This window comes from Ctenocephalides felis, unplaced genomic scaffold, assembly GCF_003426905.1.
Source record: "Ctenocephalides felis isolate EL2017-DRISC unplaced genomic scaffold, ASM342690v1 CF-g0.4_SCAFFOLD_01492, whole genome shotgun sequence".
Lineage (NCBI taxonomy): Eukaryota > Metazoa > Arthropoda > Insecta > Siphonaptera > Pulicidae > Ctenocephalides > Ctenocephalides felis.
In genome coordinates this window covers 27,311,835-27,328,537 of record NW_020537646.1, presented here as the reverse complement: position 1 = coordinate 27,328,537, position 16,703 = coordinate 27,311,835, and the positions used below count along the sequence as shown (strand labels likewise).

General features: G+C 30.8%; 1 protein-coding gene across 1 annotated transcript; it reads left to right on the top strand.

Annotated features, from left to right (window-relative positions):
• The first annotated feature begins 245 nt into the window (after window positions 1-245).
• LOC113371103 lies at window positions 246-6,992 on the top strand. The gene is made up of 16 exons (XM_026611747.1): window positions 246-491; window positions 646-911; window positions 1,299-1,455; window positions 1,530-1,670; window positions 1,785-1,949; window positions 3,670-3,881; window positions 3,973-4,081; window positions 4,479-4,681; window positions 4,899-5,124; window positions 5,285-5,508; window positions 5,571-5,699; window positions 5,756-5,869; window positions 5,932-6,087; window positions 6,148-6,222; window positions 6,294-6,475; window positions 6,688-6,992. The coding sequence occupies exons 1-16, from the start codon at window positions 246-248 to the stop codon at window positions 6,990-6,992; spliced, it is 2,910 nt and encodes a 969-aa protein (XP_026467532.1).
• The last annotated feature ends 9,711 nt before the right edge of the window (window positions 6,993-16,703 follow it).

Here is a 16,703-nt window from a genome sequence, read left to right as displayed (position 1 = left end):
ATCTAGTAAACCAGATTTATATGTCAAATGATAATTTTATAATTTTTTAAACGTCAACGTCAGATTATCAGTTTTTACAATTTATTCAATATGATTTTATATTATATACACGTTTTATAATCTATTTTTAATATATTCCTGGAAGTATATAAAGCTGTTTTATGATAATACATGATCGGTGCCAAATATGTGCTTGAGTTATATAAATATTTAGGTTAAATTTCCTATCAGTATGTTAAAAGAAAATGATAAACAGAATACAGAGATTGTTCATGACAGAATACAAATCCTTAGATGATATGGTGTTGGTTGAAAGTCCTTTTGCTGAAACTACGAAAAATGGAATCGGAATTAGACAGGTGATCAACAAAATTAAACATCTTGGTAATAAGTATTTTGGAGCTGGCTACACCCAGCTGGTTCCTGGTTCTATACCCACCTTGATTGTCTGGATATCAAGCAGTGGTGATATTAGATTTTTATTTGAGATTGTGGATCTCGAATATAATACCAAGTGAAACTAGTTTTTTCTAGAAAATGCTGCAATAAATATATATTGCAATCACACCTGAAGCAGATTATTCACTTACTACTAATTTTAACTTACCAATACCTCAATTATACTAGAATTTTTTATTTCTCTAGGTTCATATAGGGCTAACTCCTACGAAGCTAATTATCGCAGCTGATTTGCTACCAAAAGCTTCAGCAAAAAATGCTTTTGTTCCAAAATGCATTGATCCAAGAACAGAAACTTTAGAACTGGTCACTGTATGCGGTGTAGAATGTGTTACATTGAGTGTATATCATCGCAGAAAAAGGCAAACTCTGAAAGCTCACTTTTGCAATTCTATAACAACTTATTATGAACTTGGCGGATTTGTCATGAGAGCGGCTTATTGGAACCTTTGGTAATAAAAATGCGTACTTGCATATAAACGTTGTATGTGTTTGGCTTACTTGCAAATATATGTGAGTGAGCTAAAATTTGTCAACACTTTCTCAAAAACGACTGCTCCAATTTTTTAAGGTCTTGCGTTGATTTGTTGGCTGAGCTGCTTTTTTTAGAATTATTGGCATTTAGAATTAATCGATTTTGAAAATTTAAAAGTTTTTCGAATGATACTAGTTGGGATTGGTCCAGGTTAGTTTGTAGTAGAGATCAAGACTATTTTCCACTAATTTTTATACTTGTTTCTTCAACCTTAATGATTCTAAAAATATATAATTTTCAATGTATTTATGTATTATAGATTACTTATGAGAAAATGAAAAAATAATATTCATTTTAAGTACAGGTGCGAGCGTGTAAAATATCTGAACCCCGACTCGGAAATAGTACGTTCTTGTTCTGAAACTTCAGCAGCCTCCTCGTCAACATGTTCAACGCAGTATGTTCTCGGAAAAACATGCGGCGCGGGCGAAGGAAGCGTTCACATGCGTTATTGTGATCAGGTAATTAACTTTCTTCAACAATATTTGCCTGGTAGTAATTTCCATATTAATTAAACGTCAATTTTGTTATGTAGATATTTTGCACTCATGGAGAAGCAAGAAAACCATCCATACTCAGTCGAGGTAAAAGTAGACGAAAGGTGTGGAATGAACGAGATGTTTATCTTGGATCTATTGAAGAAATAAGACCGGAAAACTATAGACCTGCTCAACCAGTTAGAAAAAATACTTTTTATTGTCGATTTTACACTTCACTATCAATTGACTTTATTATTTTACTCTTGATTGAAAATTGAAATATAACATGAAATTAATTTCTCTCTTGATAGACCTATATCGGGAAGGAAAAGTCGGAGCCGGAAGTAAAACTTCTGTATCGCAAACCAGAAAAGAAAAAAAAGAAAAGAGACAAATCTAGTACTGAAACCTTGAAAGAAGATTGCAGTTGCTATGACGTAGAAAGAAACGAGTCTTCTATATCCAGATTTGCAGAGGTTTGATAAACATATGCATCTATTTCAACAATTCACAATAACAATATAAAGTTACCAATTAAAATTTCACTTCCAATTTTACTTTCAACTTGAATTTGGGCACTGCGATGTGAAATGGAAACGTAAATCTTCCGCTTTGAGTTGAGAAATAACACAGATTACGGATCTGCCTTTGGACAGGGCGCTCAATAATATATATATCATAAAAGCTTTGTTATAATTTAATAGTCAATACGTCGATTTATAATTAATAATAAATTTATGCTTATTGTGACACCATGTAGATCATCATATCATTTTCCAAGAGAAAACCCTCAAAATATATATATTAAATAAACACAAAATCCTTTATCAATAATTTTTCTTAATTAAAAAATTATAAAAGCAATTTTGTGGCAATGATTTTGTGTTTATTAAATTATTTTATTTTGGAGTGTTTTTTTTTCTGAATCATGTCAATACAAAAATATGAATTATATAAAAACTGTTATTTAAAAACTTTTCAAACTATTATTTCATATCAATGTATATATGTTTTAAATTATATTTTACTTTAAACGTTACTTTGAAAGAATGAGTTATTACTAAGATGATAATATCTTAGAATATCTACTTTCAAAAGTGTTACTGGTCACGGAATTAGTATCTTCGCTGATCATAATAGGTCTGTATATCGAAAAATGCGTTATTTTTGCAATAACTAAATTGTAGAAATTTCTTAGCTTCACTGGTTTATAAAAAAAAGAGTGCGCGTAAGGTTCATACGCGATTAAAGAAAAACTTATTTGCTACTGTACAAGATGGCATTTAAGTGAAAATAAATACATCATGTAACAATTTTGAATGTTTATTAGTACTCATAATGCACACATTTATTAGTGTCAACCATTATACACATTTAAACAATGATAAATTATAAATTATATGTTTATAATAACATTAAAAATATGTATAAGATTTAAAAACAATAATGTAATTAAAGTCAAACTTCAAATATGACATGATCGGTTTTTGCCATTCAAAGATTTATAGAAACTACGAATAATATAGAAATAATTTCTAATCAATAAACTTATGTTTAGTACACGGCACAAATGTACAATTTGTTTTATAATTTTCGAAGAACAGGGTAAAATATTCTTCTGATTCAGGCATTTTTCAATAAATCAAGATTTGTACTACGATGTAACTTTGAAATGTTTATTTATCTATGCCGATTTCCGTGTTGATATCGGTACGCATACAACGTTGATGCCGGTACCCATACAACGACAGATCTCTTTTCACATACACGACGACTAATCACAATCGACCTGTATAGAAATTATCGATTTGTACGGATTTACACCCTAATCGCGTCCAAAGAAGTTTCACTTCAATAATATAATCTCCTATTTTGTATAATTTCATATCTTGCACAAATTACGTAACAAAAATTTAAATTATCAAAAAATACGTTTTGTACAAATTTCTTGTTTGCACATATTTACTTGTATGTAAAATTGTTAAGTTGTAAAGAGCTATAAATAATTAGCAGAAAGCAGGAAGTAAAAGTACTTATCTAAAAATAAAAGGAAAGTCACAAGAATCCCCCCGACAAGAGATGCGCTTAACGTGCATAATGATGATTTTGTATTAGAAAATTTATTTAAATTATCATTTCCATATGTATCACTAAAAAATCTTTTGTAGTTTTTATGGCTTTAGTGTTTCGTTTCAGGGTGTAAGCGATCAATGTTCAAGTGGGTTACGTTTATCAGTTGATCCGCCACCAGTTGAGCGACATTCATTGTTACAAACTCCACGTAATCCGAACACGTTGCGCCATTTGGCACCATTGGCACCACCTTGCCCTCCTGATCTAGAACCGGCTGAGATAGCAGACTTAGCAGTTGATTTATGGGAAGAAGCTGCTCGAATTTCCAGATGCAGGTATAAACAAATTTAAAAAATAAATAGAGTGCATTAATTTTGACCTAGAGTTAATATTTATTTCTTACAATTATTTTTAATAATATTATAGGTCGAGATTAACTAGACACAAAAGGAGATATGCTCTCATTCCTAAACCTCATTTGTTAAGTGGCTTAGGTCCATGGACGTTATCACAAGGAGAACGTTATTCTCTTCAGGTACGATTTATGAACTTACCTGACATATTATAAATGTTAATAAATTAGATGGAATGAAAATCGAATGAGAGTGTGTAGTGCAAGTGGCTCATACTAGGTGACACCAAGTAGGGATATCCGCTTTTACTCAAACCGATGTAATATATAATCGATGTATTACTTTTTCTGTGCATGCGGCAATATATCACACACTATTAGAAATATCTAATAATTTCATCATAATGTAAAAGTGACTACTATTTACCAAAAAAGCTAGGTGGTGGAAAACTACTTCACACAATGCCTTGAATACTGAGAGTAGTTTTGCTTACCGTTCAATTTATTATAGAAATTATAGTTAAATACTAAGTGATGTATCAGATGGTACCAAAATTTGTTTCTGGGTCCTTTACCTTAGGTGAAACGAGCAGTATCGTGCGTCCGAATTTGTGGTGCTGCTAACGTTGATCCAAATTTATTGCCATCTCTTCCACGTCGTTTATTAACTGCTAGTATATCTGATGAGAATCTCGGTCGTCTAAACGGTGATTGCGGGGGTACCAGTGTTAGATTTGCTGTACAATCAGAACCTGCACTTCTCTTTTGGACAACAGACTTATGGTAAAGTTAAATGTTGAAGTGAATCTGAATTTGTATATGAACATAACTACTTACTGAATTCTTGAATAATAAAATTACGAGTGCTAGCACGTTTTTGGAACTTTATATCTTTTATTAAAACAAATGGCTCATTGCAGTAAATTTCAAAAGAATAATATGACACCTAATGTGTGATGACTGAATTTGTTTAGTTTAGTTCAATATTCTATATTAACAGGTATCGTCCAAGAAGAGCTCACGAAGCTTACCGAGAACAAAGACAGTATTTGGGAGTACTGCCGCACCTATTACAAAAGCGTTCCAATAGAACAAAAGCAGTATTAGGCAACTATTTTAAATCCAAACCAAAAGTAAAAAAATGCAATCAGAAATGGAACTCTGGTAGAAATGAAAATCAAAGTTCTTCAGACCTTCTCACGATGGAAGACAAGACTCTTAAAAAGGTAATGATTATTGAATTCATTTAGTTACATACAGAGATATTTTTATATATTACATAATAATAATGAAATACCTTAGAATAAAATATATCCGAAATGGAACATTTTTTCTGTCCGCGGTTCATTATAGTTGATTTCGCTATTTTGTTTCGCGCGAACCAAGGTTAATTCCAAGTTGTCTGCTGGATGTTTTGTTCCATCTGCAGAGGTGATAGGGGATCAGCCACGGAAATCATCTAAAAAGAGAAAAAAGCAAGATCCATGCGCTGCAATTAGGAAAGCCTTGAAAGTGAGAAAACCATTTAACGCCTGGAATTTTGATTCAACTATGCTAGCATATCAATTAACAATGACGGACAGAAAATTATTTTTACAACTCACGCCAAGGTATACTAAAAATATCAGAACTGTTTTAGTAGTTTTTGGTAATAAATTTTGATTTACCGCAGAGAGATTGCTAATGTTGTATGGACACAGACTTCAAGACATTCTCCAAATTTGATCGCGATTATTGCGTTTGGACATCGAGTGTCATGCCTTGTCACAACTTCCATTGTTGCCGAAGATGATTTAAGAAGGTAAGTCAATATAAAACAATTAAAGCTATATGATATTTATCTTTCTTTGGTTTTAGACGAGCTCGATTGATAGCAAGATTTATATACACAGCAGAGAAATGCCATCAGATCCACAATTTCCAAAGTTGCTATAATGTACTTGCTGGTCTTCAAAGTCCACCATGTTACAGGTATATTGGCTGGTAACTTGATCGTGTTTTTGTTTCAATTTATAATGTTGATGCTATTTTAGGTTGCGAAAGACTTGGGCCCATGTACGAAAAAAGCACGCCCAGATGCACGATATATTTGAAAAGTTGTGCAAGCTTTATCGCGATCCACGTTTGCCAGGATATCAAAGAGCTTTCCACTTAGCATCTAGAACGGCACCGTATTTACCATATTTGGGGTAAGTTTATAAAAACAGAACGCTTTTTTAATATTATAATTTAACTGCTTATTTTTTAAGACACATCATAAGTCGATTGCTGGATCGTCTTCCTGAGGTAGATCAGCATTTTCTCAACTGCATATCATCATCTAGGTATAAAATACACTTTAATTTTATTTAGTAATTTAATGTCATCAAAAAGAAATATTAAATTAATATATTAGACTTATATTGCAAACGTTGGCAATTTTCGGTAGAGTCCAGGCGAGACGAATTTTAGAGGCAAATGCAAGGGGTCCAACCAGCCGCAAAGATCGTGAGAGCGAAAACTACAATCAGGATGGTAAAGAAGATAATGTTTTTTCGCCTGCAATGAGAAAACGTTTGTTGTCAGCTTTTGGCATAGGCAAATAAACAACTTAATAAGAAAAATAAATAATAGGTTATAATCTGAAATGTGGTAAGACTAATCCAGTTTACCATTTCCTTCAAAACTTGATAACATAAATTTATTTCACAATCGTACAGATGCAAAAAATGTTTGGTTTTGTTTGATCCGCTGAATTTTTATTACAAAAAAGGCTGAAATATCGATAGTTATATTTTTAAAATTTTCAGATTCATCCACAGACCAATTGGAAGATATTTGCGACAGTTCTCCGTCAGTGCCACAATGGCACCAATATTCGAGAGGATATACAGATATGGATATCGTAGATAATTGTTTACAGTTTTTCCAACCCATTTTAGAAGACAATCGAGTTCAGAAGCTGTTGGAAATCTTACGATCAATTGATTTAGCTCAAAAAGCAGCTATGAGGTATGCTTTGAAAGTTGACCCTGAAGCTGCAGAGTTTCTGTACAGGGCAAGATATAAAGAAGACCAGGAAAATTTTCTTTTGTCTATAATTTTAGAACCTTGATATAAAATGGAAATAATCATTTTTAGATACAAGATTTTATGACTATTTCTTACTTATGTGAATATCAATTTATTAATTTTGAATTCCAATTGCATCCTACTTTTTTTTTCAATTACCCAATTAACATTTCTTTTAACTACTTGTGTTTTTTTCCGCTGTTTAAAAATATTTTAATTTCTGGCATAAAAATGTGAAATAATTTCATTATAGTATCCGCAACACATTTTATGATGTTAAATTTATGCAATACACAAATGTGTATTTTAGAGACCATAAAATATATGGTACATACGTATTATTTACGATCACATGCACATAAAAGTTTTTTATGAACGTAGTTTTACAGTTCAAACAATGCGTTTGTTTGATACGTTCTAAAAACTGATGTAAAATATATTATTTATAAATATGACGAAACAGCCAACATTGTTAGGAGATTTAATTAAAAGTTACAGATTGTATCATACGTGGGTATTATTAATAAAAATATTTGAAAACATGTTGAAATAAAATTGAATACAAAATATTGGTAATGTAGGCAAACTTACTGTAAGTTGTAAATTGATGGCAACCCAAGCATTGTCTCATTTCTGTGTGATAAATTCTATTGTTACAATTTCTGTAATAGGCCCTTACTTTATTGATGCAGCAAATCCCGAGAAAAGCTATTTTTACTTGGAAATTATTGCTATCTAATATTTTAAGTAAAAACCGGTGTTACTACTGCTTGACATCAGGCTCTCCGAAGCGGGATTGAGCTCGGGATCTATACCCCAAGTCCAATCACTCTACCCATAACTAAGCCTTGAGTTGTAACATAGATTTTTTAATGATATTATTACAATTCTTATCCTTTTTCCCATTAACTTTTTGGTCAATAAAATCATAAAACCATGATCTCACGATTCAAAATTTCATGGTATGCCGATTTCACAGTTATAGTGTTCGTTTTACGATTCCTTAATGCGCGTATATAAATTTATGACTGATTATGTAAATTTTTGAATTTTATGTTTGCTTCTGAAATTTCCCATAAACTATATTTTTTATGCAATTAAGTCACATTTTATGGACACCGTATCACACATTGGTTTTATGTGCTCAATGCTCAATGCACATGTTTGAATTTATTATAGAATGATTAGGGAATTTATGAATTTTAATCTCTTGATATATTTTTTTATAATGTAATAAAATAAAACAGTATTGAAGAGAATTTTTAATTAATTTAAATAAGAAATTTACAGAAGTTGGTATGATAGAATAGTATACCTTAACTTATATATTTCTGTTGGATGAAATTTTTTTATCAAATAAACGATGTAACTGTACGCCAGATAATATTAGAATGAATCACTTAATGATGGTGGTTAAAAAGTGATTCAGTTACTATTATATTCACCGATTGATTAATAGGAAATGACAAGGCAACTTTCATAATTGTATACAATGAATTGTAGGAACCCAAAAGTTGCTTTAGATTATAATTTTTTATATACGCATAATAATCACGAACTAAATTATACCATTAGTAGTCTCTCCTGATGTTACGTTATTAATGATGCTTCTTTTGTTATTTATTATTATTGTATCGTATCAAGCGTATACATTTCATTATATTGAATAAAAGAATTCGAAATAATGATTTATTTATTGAACCAGTCATTCTCAAAGATATTAAGAAAACTTATATATATATATATATATATATATATATATATATATAATTTAACTGTGGAAAAGTGCATCTATAGCTATAGTTATGGGCCGAAAATATGAAAATAAATTTTTTTGCATATCTTCACGTTTCTGGGATTACTAAGCACTTTGGCACACCTCAGAAAGAATGAATGTGTGTGTGTGTGTGTTAAGTCGAATGCCAATTATGTAGAACTTGTTACAAAAAATATGCCATAAAAATGTATTAATTTTGCAATCTTAAAACAAATTTGAGGCTGTTTCCCAGCTGTAAACTTCTGGCTTTTGCAGTCTTGAGTCCACGGACAGCCTAATAGCAGGCAATATTAATATACATTTTTGCATGAAAATATATATCAACATATGTTTCCGATCTAGAATAGCCCTTCCTAGCAATAACTTAAAATATACCATCACTATTCGAAAGTTTACTTGGATTATGTGTGGCTGGTAATATAAAATATCTACATCAAAATAGATAGGACTTGAGTTGTTTTCTGAAAAAGCGACTATTAGAAGAAGTATCATCACAACTGATCAGAGAAACTTAATTTCAGATTTATATTCAAATACAATAATTATAAAGTAACAAACTCCATGTTCTACTGTCAGTGCACAGAACTGATGTATTAGTCATTGTTTACATTTTGTATTAATGTGCATGCAAGAAGTATTATGTGCATATGCTCCAAGTTTTGTCTAAAGATGGCATACAACAAATTGCCTTGAGGTTTGCCAGAACCAAAACCAAAATATTCATTTTAATATTTCAAGGTTGCCTTTATTGTCACAGGAAGTTTGATACAAGAATGTGGTGCCATGGCGTATGTCATTCTTTATGCAAATGGTGAAGGGTTTGTGGCCTGTATCATGAAATACACTATCCAATAGTATAGTGTATTTTATTTAAGTATAAATCGTCTTTATTCAAATGGTTTTTAGTGCAATATATGTAAGTGAAGTAGTCGTTTATAGATATGAATAAACTTATGAACGTATTACAAGTTTTGTTTGATGTGGCCGGGTGGAACCTGTCGGTCATTTTTCCACCATGATTGAATTGACAAAATGTTGATCGTTCGGGAATATTTTTGTTGCGCAATTTTGTTCCACATACATTGAAATTATACTTTGTATTAACTACCATTGATACATATTTATTGTTGCAATATGATTTGTACGGTCCACAAAGATTTTATTCAATGAGTAATTGATAGAACCATGTAAGTTATGAACTGGACACAAATAAAAATGAGAGAAGCAAAAATTGTTGGATTGTTAATTGAAAACTATTTCAGTGCGGTGTTAGTGATAGTAGGTGTGATAGAATAGTCATCTGTTAATTAAAACAAGATTGAACATGGCACAAGCACATTTGCAAATAGTAAGTCAATTTTTAAATCATTCTGCATGCATTTTTATAACAAGTTATCAATTACCGTAATTATTCATTAACAGCATAAATTTATTTCAAGTTGACTAATGTATCATATTATGATCACACGCAGTCATACTATACATAAATTATTACAATGTTTTGATAAAAAAAAAGCGTACAAAAACTGAAAGCATTCGAACGTAAAAATGATTAATTGCTTTGGATCTGCTGGATATGTCTGGATTAAATAAAATATTATTTTTATTTCAATGGACGATGTTTGCGATGGCTGTTTTTTATTACCCGAGTGAAAAATGATAAAAGTATAATAAATGTTTGCATTAAAAGCCTAGAGTTGGGTCCGATCAATTAATTTATTATAAATGATTTGTAGTAACAGATTTTATCATACATATTTAATGGTTAGTATGGAAATGTGCAACATATTATCATATGTTCTTAGTAACTTTGAAATTAAAACAGCAGTTTTAAAAGGTCTTGTATGCAGAAAAAGCAGAATTTAATTGGCTAAAGTTATTCATAAGGTGTGTAAGTTTTATACTTGCCACGCTGATAAATTATTCAAAGAATTACAAGAGTAATAAATTATGAGATTGAATAATTCAACGTGATCCGAAAATTTGCGCTTTTACTTCCAGAGGTATAATTTTTCATACTCGTAGGTAATTTGTTAGTTTTCATAACAGACCTGTTCGCGCTGCCAGACACGAAAACCGACTAGAAACCGCTATTCATGCTCATACATTACCCTAATGCACTATAAGGCTGCTTTCACACTCATACGGTATTAAAAAATACATCATATTTTTATTCAAACTTGAAAAAATTCTACATCATAATGCTTCGTAATATACTTTTTAGCTTTTTTAGTGGACTTGCTAGAGCATTAAATCATCTACATTACTTTATGTAATATAAGGACGTTTTATATATTTATCGAAATTTTATCTTAACCAATATATTTTTCATTCACTGACATTCTCATAATTTATTTTTACATAAATTTGTCAATAAAATCATTGCATATTTTGAGGAGTAGTGGCGAGGTTCTATTTTTACTTATAAAAATATATTTAATCTATAATTTTCTTTTATTTTTACATTTCAATTTCTTAATTGTAGTACACTAGCTATAATATGTATTGCATAAATCAAATTAAATTATTTTTATTCATGAATGAATCGTATTATTTCATCAATTTGTACGATAATGTTTTATTTTTGTCACCTAATTAACAATAATTAATTTTGTCGTTTATAGTAACTCCAGATTAATAATCACGAAATGCATTCATATACTAAATTATTTAATAGTAAATTAATAAACGATATTAATAGCACAAATTAAATTTAAATTTACTGCAAAAAATTTATTAATTTAGAATTATTAACTATCAAGAATTCGATATAAATCACTCCTTTTATAAATATTAATCTATGGAAGCAGTAAACTGTATAGAAATAAAAGTTCAATTTCTGTAGTCAACTGTTTTTATTAATAATTTATTCAGCATTATCTACTCATAGATCAAAATTGATCAGTTATTGATTTTATTGTTGTCTTAAATGTTATACTCCATATAAAATTAAATTATATTCATTATTTCCAAGTGAAAATTGTTGCCACTACTGCTTGACAACAGGTTGCTCGAAGCGAGATCAAATTCGAAACCTCTGATGCAGGTCCATTCGTAAATTTTAAAACTGCTCGCATCACATTTTGTAAAATTGATTCACAAAGATAAATGACAATTAATGGATTGTCTTCTGATAAATTACTTCACATCATATTTCTGATTGCAGCTCAAATAATAATAGTAATCATAATGGACCAATTCTACCGCACATAAAAAATACTATCAAAATGTCATGTATTTGCTGTGCATTCAGGCGTTTTACATTTAAACTGCACGTAACTTGTATGTTATAAAGATGGGTCAGAAAGACCATGTTATTCAATTGTAAGATCATTCTTTGACATTTGTGCGGTTTTTAGGTTGGGTTTTCTATCTGACAACCTGAGAAAAACGCCAGACTGCATAGCAACCACATGGCTTTTGACAATATTTAGAACGATTTAGTATGGAAAGTTCTACATAACACATACGTCTTCTAACATTGGTCTGTTGTACGGCAGAATCGGTTCATAAATGTTTATAGAATGCCATACGTGGTAACCAACAGGAAATTAGGGGAGACTGGGTACGGTTGCCTGTTTACGACGACTGTCACTACCGTGCTGATTTTAAGATTGGGTCCAAAGCGAGAAAGATAAAGTTTGATTGCCCGAATAATGAAATCTAAATACTACTGTAGAAAATAAAATCGCCGCATGTCTTTGACCTGGGCCAGCGGTGGCGATATCGGTTAGAGCGTGGGCTAGCACCAACTAGACCCAGGTTCGCTGGTTCAATTCCCGCTACCGCTAAGCCTGACATCAGGCAACTTTTATGTCGAATTTCCACTTGGGGTTATAGATCACAATATAATTCCAAGTGGAAATCGTCCTTCGTGGACATAGTTGCATACAATCATATGCACACTATTAGACATAAGAGCTAATATATAAAAACCCCCACACATAGGAGAATGATGAACCGATGGGTTGCTTCTCATATCAATACCTTAGGTCATAAGTCATACACAAAAACAGCTTATAGAACAGTAATAAAGAGTTCTGATTGCTGTGGGAACAATAAAAAAATGTTCTTGACCTAATTGATCGAATAATAAAGATCTGTAGAATCGTATATGGTGTGCAAGATGCTTTACCCATCAACTATATTGTACTAAAGTCGGAATCAAAATGCATTCCAGTTGAATCGTGCCCGTGTACACAACTCAACGAACGAACACTTGCGAACGCTAATTAAGTAATGCGTTATGACTGGCATTTATAACAGGCCCGTCGCTTGTAAGTGTATGAAAAAAAGCTGAAAATCACCTAACCACTTCTCGACTTCTCTTTCTTCCTCCAGTTCGTATATCCATCCTTTTCTACACCACTACCCACTCGTTAAGTCCATCTTTTTCTATCACCACGATTCTACTGAGAAGGGGGATAAAATGATTGATGTTTAATAACTTGTGTATAATTAATACAGGAGCGAATTGGGTCATTATTCTTCTTGACTTGTTTGACAGCTATGATGGATGAATGGTTTTTTGGTTTTGTTCAAACATACGAAAGGCCCAACACATATAAGTCTCGTTGTTCGTGAACATCATTGTGAACACAATAATAGACGTCATTGTGTTGTATTGAACGTGATGGTTCTTTGATGTGTGAAAAGAACTGACCGCTTGATTTGACAGCAGATAGGTTTCATACAAATAGTTTTTTGGTAATGACTTTTGATTTTATCAGATCTGTGTAGTACAAGAATAAATGTAGCTATTATTACAAATATTTCTTTATATATTGACATGAAATACAATACAATGACATTAGTCAACTAATTTTGTTGCCATATATATTCATAGATTGAATTGTTAAATTATTGTCCAGTTATCGATCTAAATTTATCTATATTAAGAAATTGTAGTTGTAATTCTATCTGAGAGTTACTAGAATTATTTATTATTAATTTAAAAACAAACAAAAAATTGTGTCTAATGTGAGGTCATACAACATAGCAGTTAATTTTTAAGATAATATATAATTTTTATTTCATATATATTTTTATATATTAATTTGCAGTAGTCCTAATGAAGTTCACCTATTTAATATAAAATATTTTGTTGTTTTTAATAATTTTTCTTGAGCATTATTTTATTTTTAGCTTTTTCAGTTTCAAGCATTATTTTAATAGCTGTCTATTAGGTTATCCAGTATAGTTGTCCTTTTCATTTATCACATGTTGATAATTTATTTTTCTGCAATGTCTCGAAGTCCATTTTTTTATTTCGTATTCAATAATTTCAAGTCGAAGCCATCGAACTGATTAGTGGTTGGAACTAACAATTCTCATAGCTAGACTAAACTCTTTTGTAAATAAAGTTATTACATAATAATTTTAAATCTGCTAGTGGTGTGTTAATATGTATGTATTACATTGTATGTTACACCCAAATACGGAAACTACTTTCATTCTTTTGGCATTTAATTTTTTCTATCACCATGTAAGTTTTAGCAAAATCTCAGAAAAATAAACCTGAGGTTCTCCTTGTGAGAATATATCATTATCTCTTCATTATTTTCAATATAATTTATTAAAGTAAAATCTGCAAGTGAAAGCAAATACGTGTGACACATTCTTTAAAAAACAATGTTTTGGTTTAGTACGTCCCGATTTTGAAAGTGGAATAATGATTCGCATTTGCATATTGATAAAATTTGTCTGAAACTTATGTACATAGTTCGGGACTTTTATAGTAAGAGGCAAGAGGATCGGCTTTTCAGCCACAGAGTTTCGAGTTCAAATCCCGTGTAGTGTACAATATGATATCAAGGAGCAGTGATATAGGTTTGCACTTAAAAATATAAATCCATAGGTGTAGAGAAGCCTTTTGGTACTTAGCTGCAACACACTTTACAGAATTGTACAGTAAAAATGTTACCAGAAAAGGATTGAATAACCATTGGGTTGCCTTGATTAAAAATGCTATATATATATATATATATATATATATATATATATATTACTATTTCTATATCGATTTCGATTTAAGCCTCAAAGCTTCTGTATAGTTATATTTATATTTGCATATATATACATTACGACGATGGATATAATAACTTGGCATGCAACTGTCAAATTTACGAGGCCTAATAAAACATGAAAATTGATTAACACGTTTCAGTATCGTGTTATGAGGGGCAATTCAGTCACAACGCTTGTTGAATTATTCATATGATGTGAATTATACGTCGACTATACGCCCTTTATGAAATAAACGTATCGTGCCACCGTACATGTTGATAATGAAGGTTTTCGGATGACGTGGAACACGACAGAAATTTATCAGAATTGTACTAATTAGTAATATCATCAGACAGTGCACTGTTGGGCTATGTATGACGTGTTTATTTGCATGTTTGACGTATTCGAAAATGCATAGGGATGAACATTTTTAATGTGGTAGGATGCAGTTAAAATCAACAATAAATAGAAAAAACAGTAAGTAAAAAAAACAGTAATAAATTTAAAAGAATTGAAAAAGTACTGACAATTTAATATATATATATATATATATATATTATATATATATATATATATATATATATATTATATTATCAGGCGGCGTGTTTTGACGGAAGTTGGTTTGGTAGATCTTCGAGGCGACTTTGTATTTGTTTGAATGACTTTATTACAATGCTTACATTGATTACACGGCACGCAAATTTGGCATCTTCTGTATGTTTCAATTTGGAATTCAAAATTTCTTCAAATTCAATTCAACCATTCAAAATTTATTTTAATAATGTATTTTGTCGTTTTTGAGTTTTTAAGACGTTGATTTGGAAGCTAATCACCAAAGTTGCATGCTGTATGTCCAAATTGACTAGAATGAACTAAACCTCAACATAAATATTCACAATATCAATTTTTAGGCATTTTTTAACCAACAAGCATAATCGGAAATATTTAGATTTTATTTCTTCAATGATAAATATAAAATTAAATAAAACTCACATCGACTTAACATTAAATATTTCTATCAAAAGCAGAAAGTCCCACTATCGAATATTGCTGCTGTAGATGGTCCCCACAATAGATTTTTAGTAATTGAATGTTACACAAATAAATAATTTACTCCATTTGCAATCTGTCACACATAATGACAAGCAATTTCCTATCCTTTGCATAGGTACCTGTGCTGATTAAATTCGAAACTTTTAACAAGTTTTCAACAACTCTTTCTATCACCGACAAGGTATGTCTACGCTCTCACAATACCGATTAATGAACACATAAAACGCAAAACAGAGAGAATTTGAAGTGCAATTCGAATTGCGATCTGAGTGATAATAATACATTATTATTGCACATAACGACGACAATAATAATGTACGGGTTTTATATATCGTACGATGGGCGTAGAAAATAATCGCGTGCAATTTATTCAGCGGGGGCCAATTCCGAGTGTGCGGGGCCAATAAATCACACAACACAACCGTTGCGCTGCCGCCGGCTCCGGTTGTAATGTAATATACGGCAACACTTATTTAAATGAAACATTTCGCTCATACGTCTACGTCTGACTTCGGGTTTAAGAATGGCATATGCGGCAGGATTTGTTGTTTTATGCATTGTTAGGAGAGATGTCGAGATTTTTTATCTTTTTTCACACTTGTGCAAATATAAAAGATGTTACTGAAATGGACATAAATCATCGCTCTTCATAAAAGAGTGCAAACGCGTTATTCAGCATATGTGTGCTATTTATTTTGATGCAACTTTTATAATAATGCAAACAATCAGATTTTTTTTATTCAATTTTATTCTGCAATCTATATATATATATATATATATATATATATATATATATATATATATATATATATATATATATATATATATATTAATTATTAAGCAGAGAACGCTGACAAATATATGGTAAAATAAAGTTGATTACAAATTAGTATTTACTTCCAGTGGCGTATCTACAAA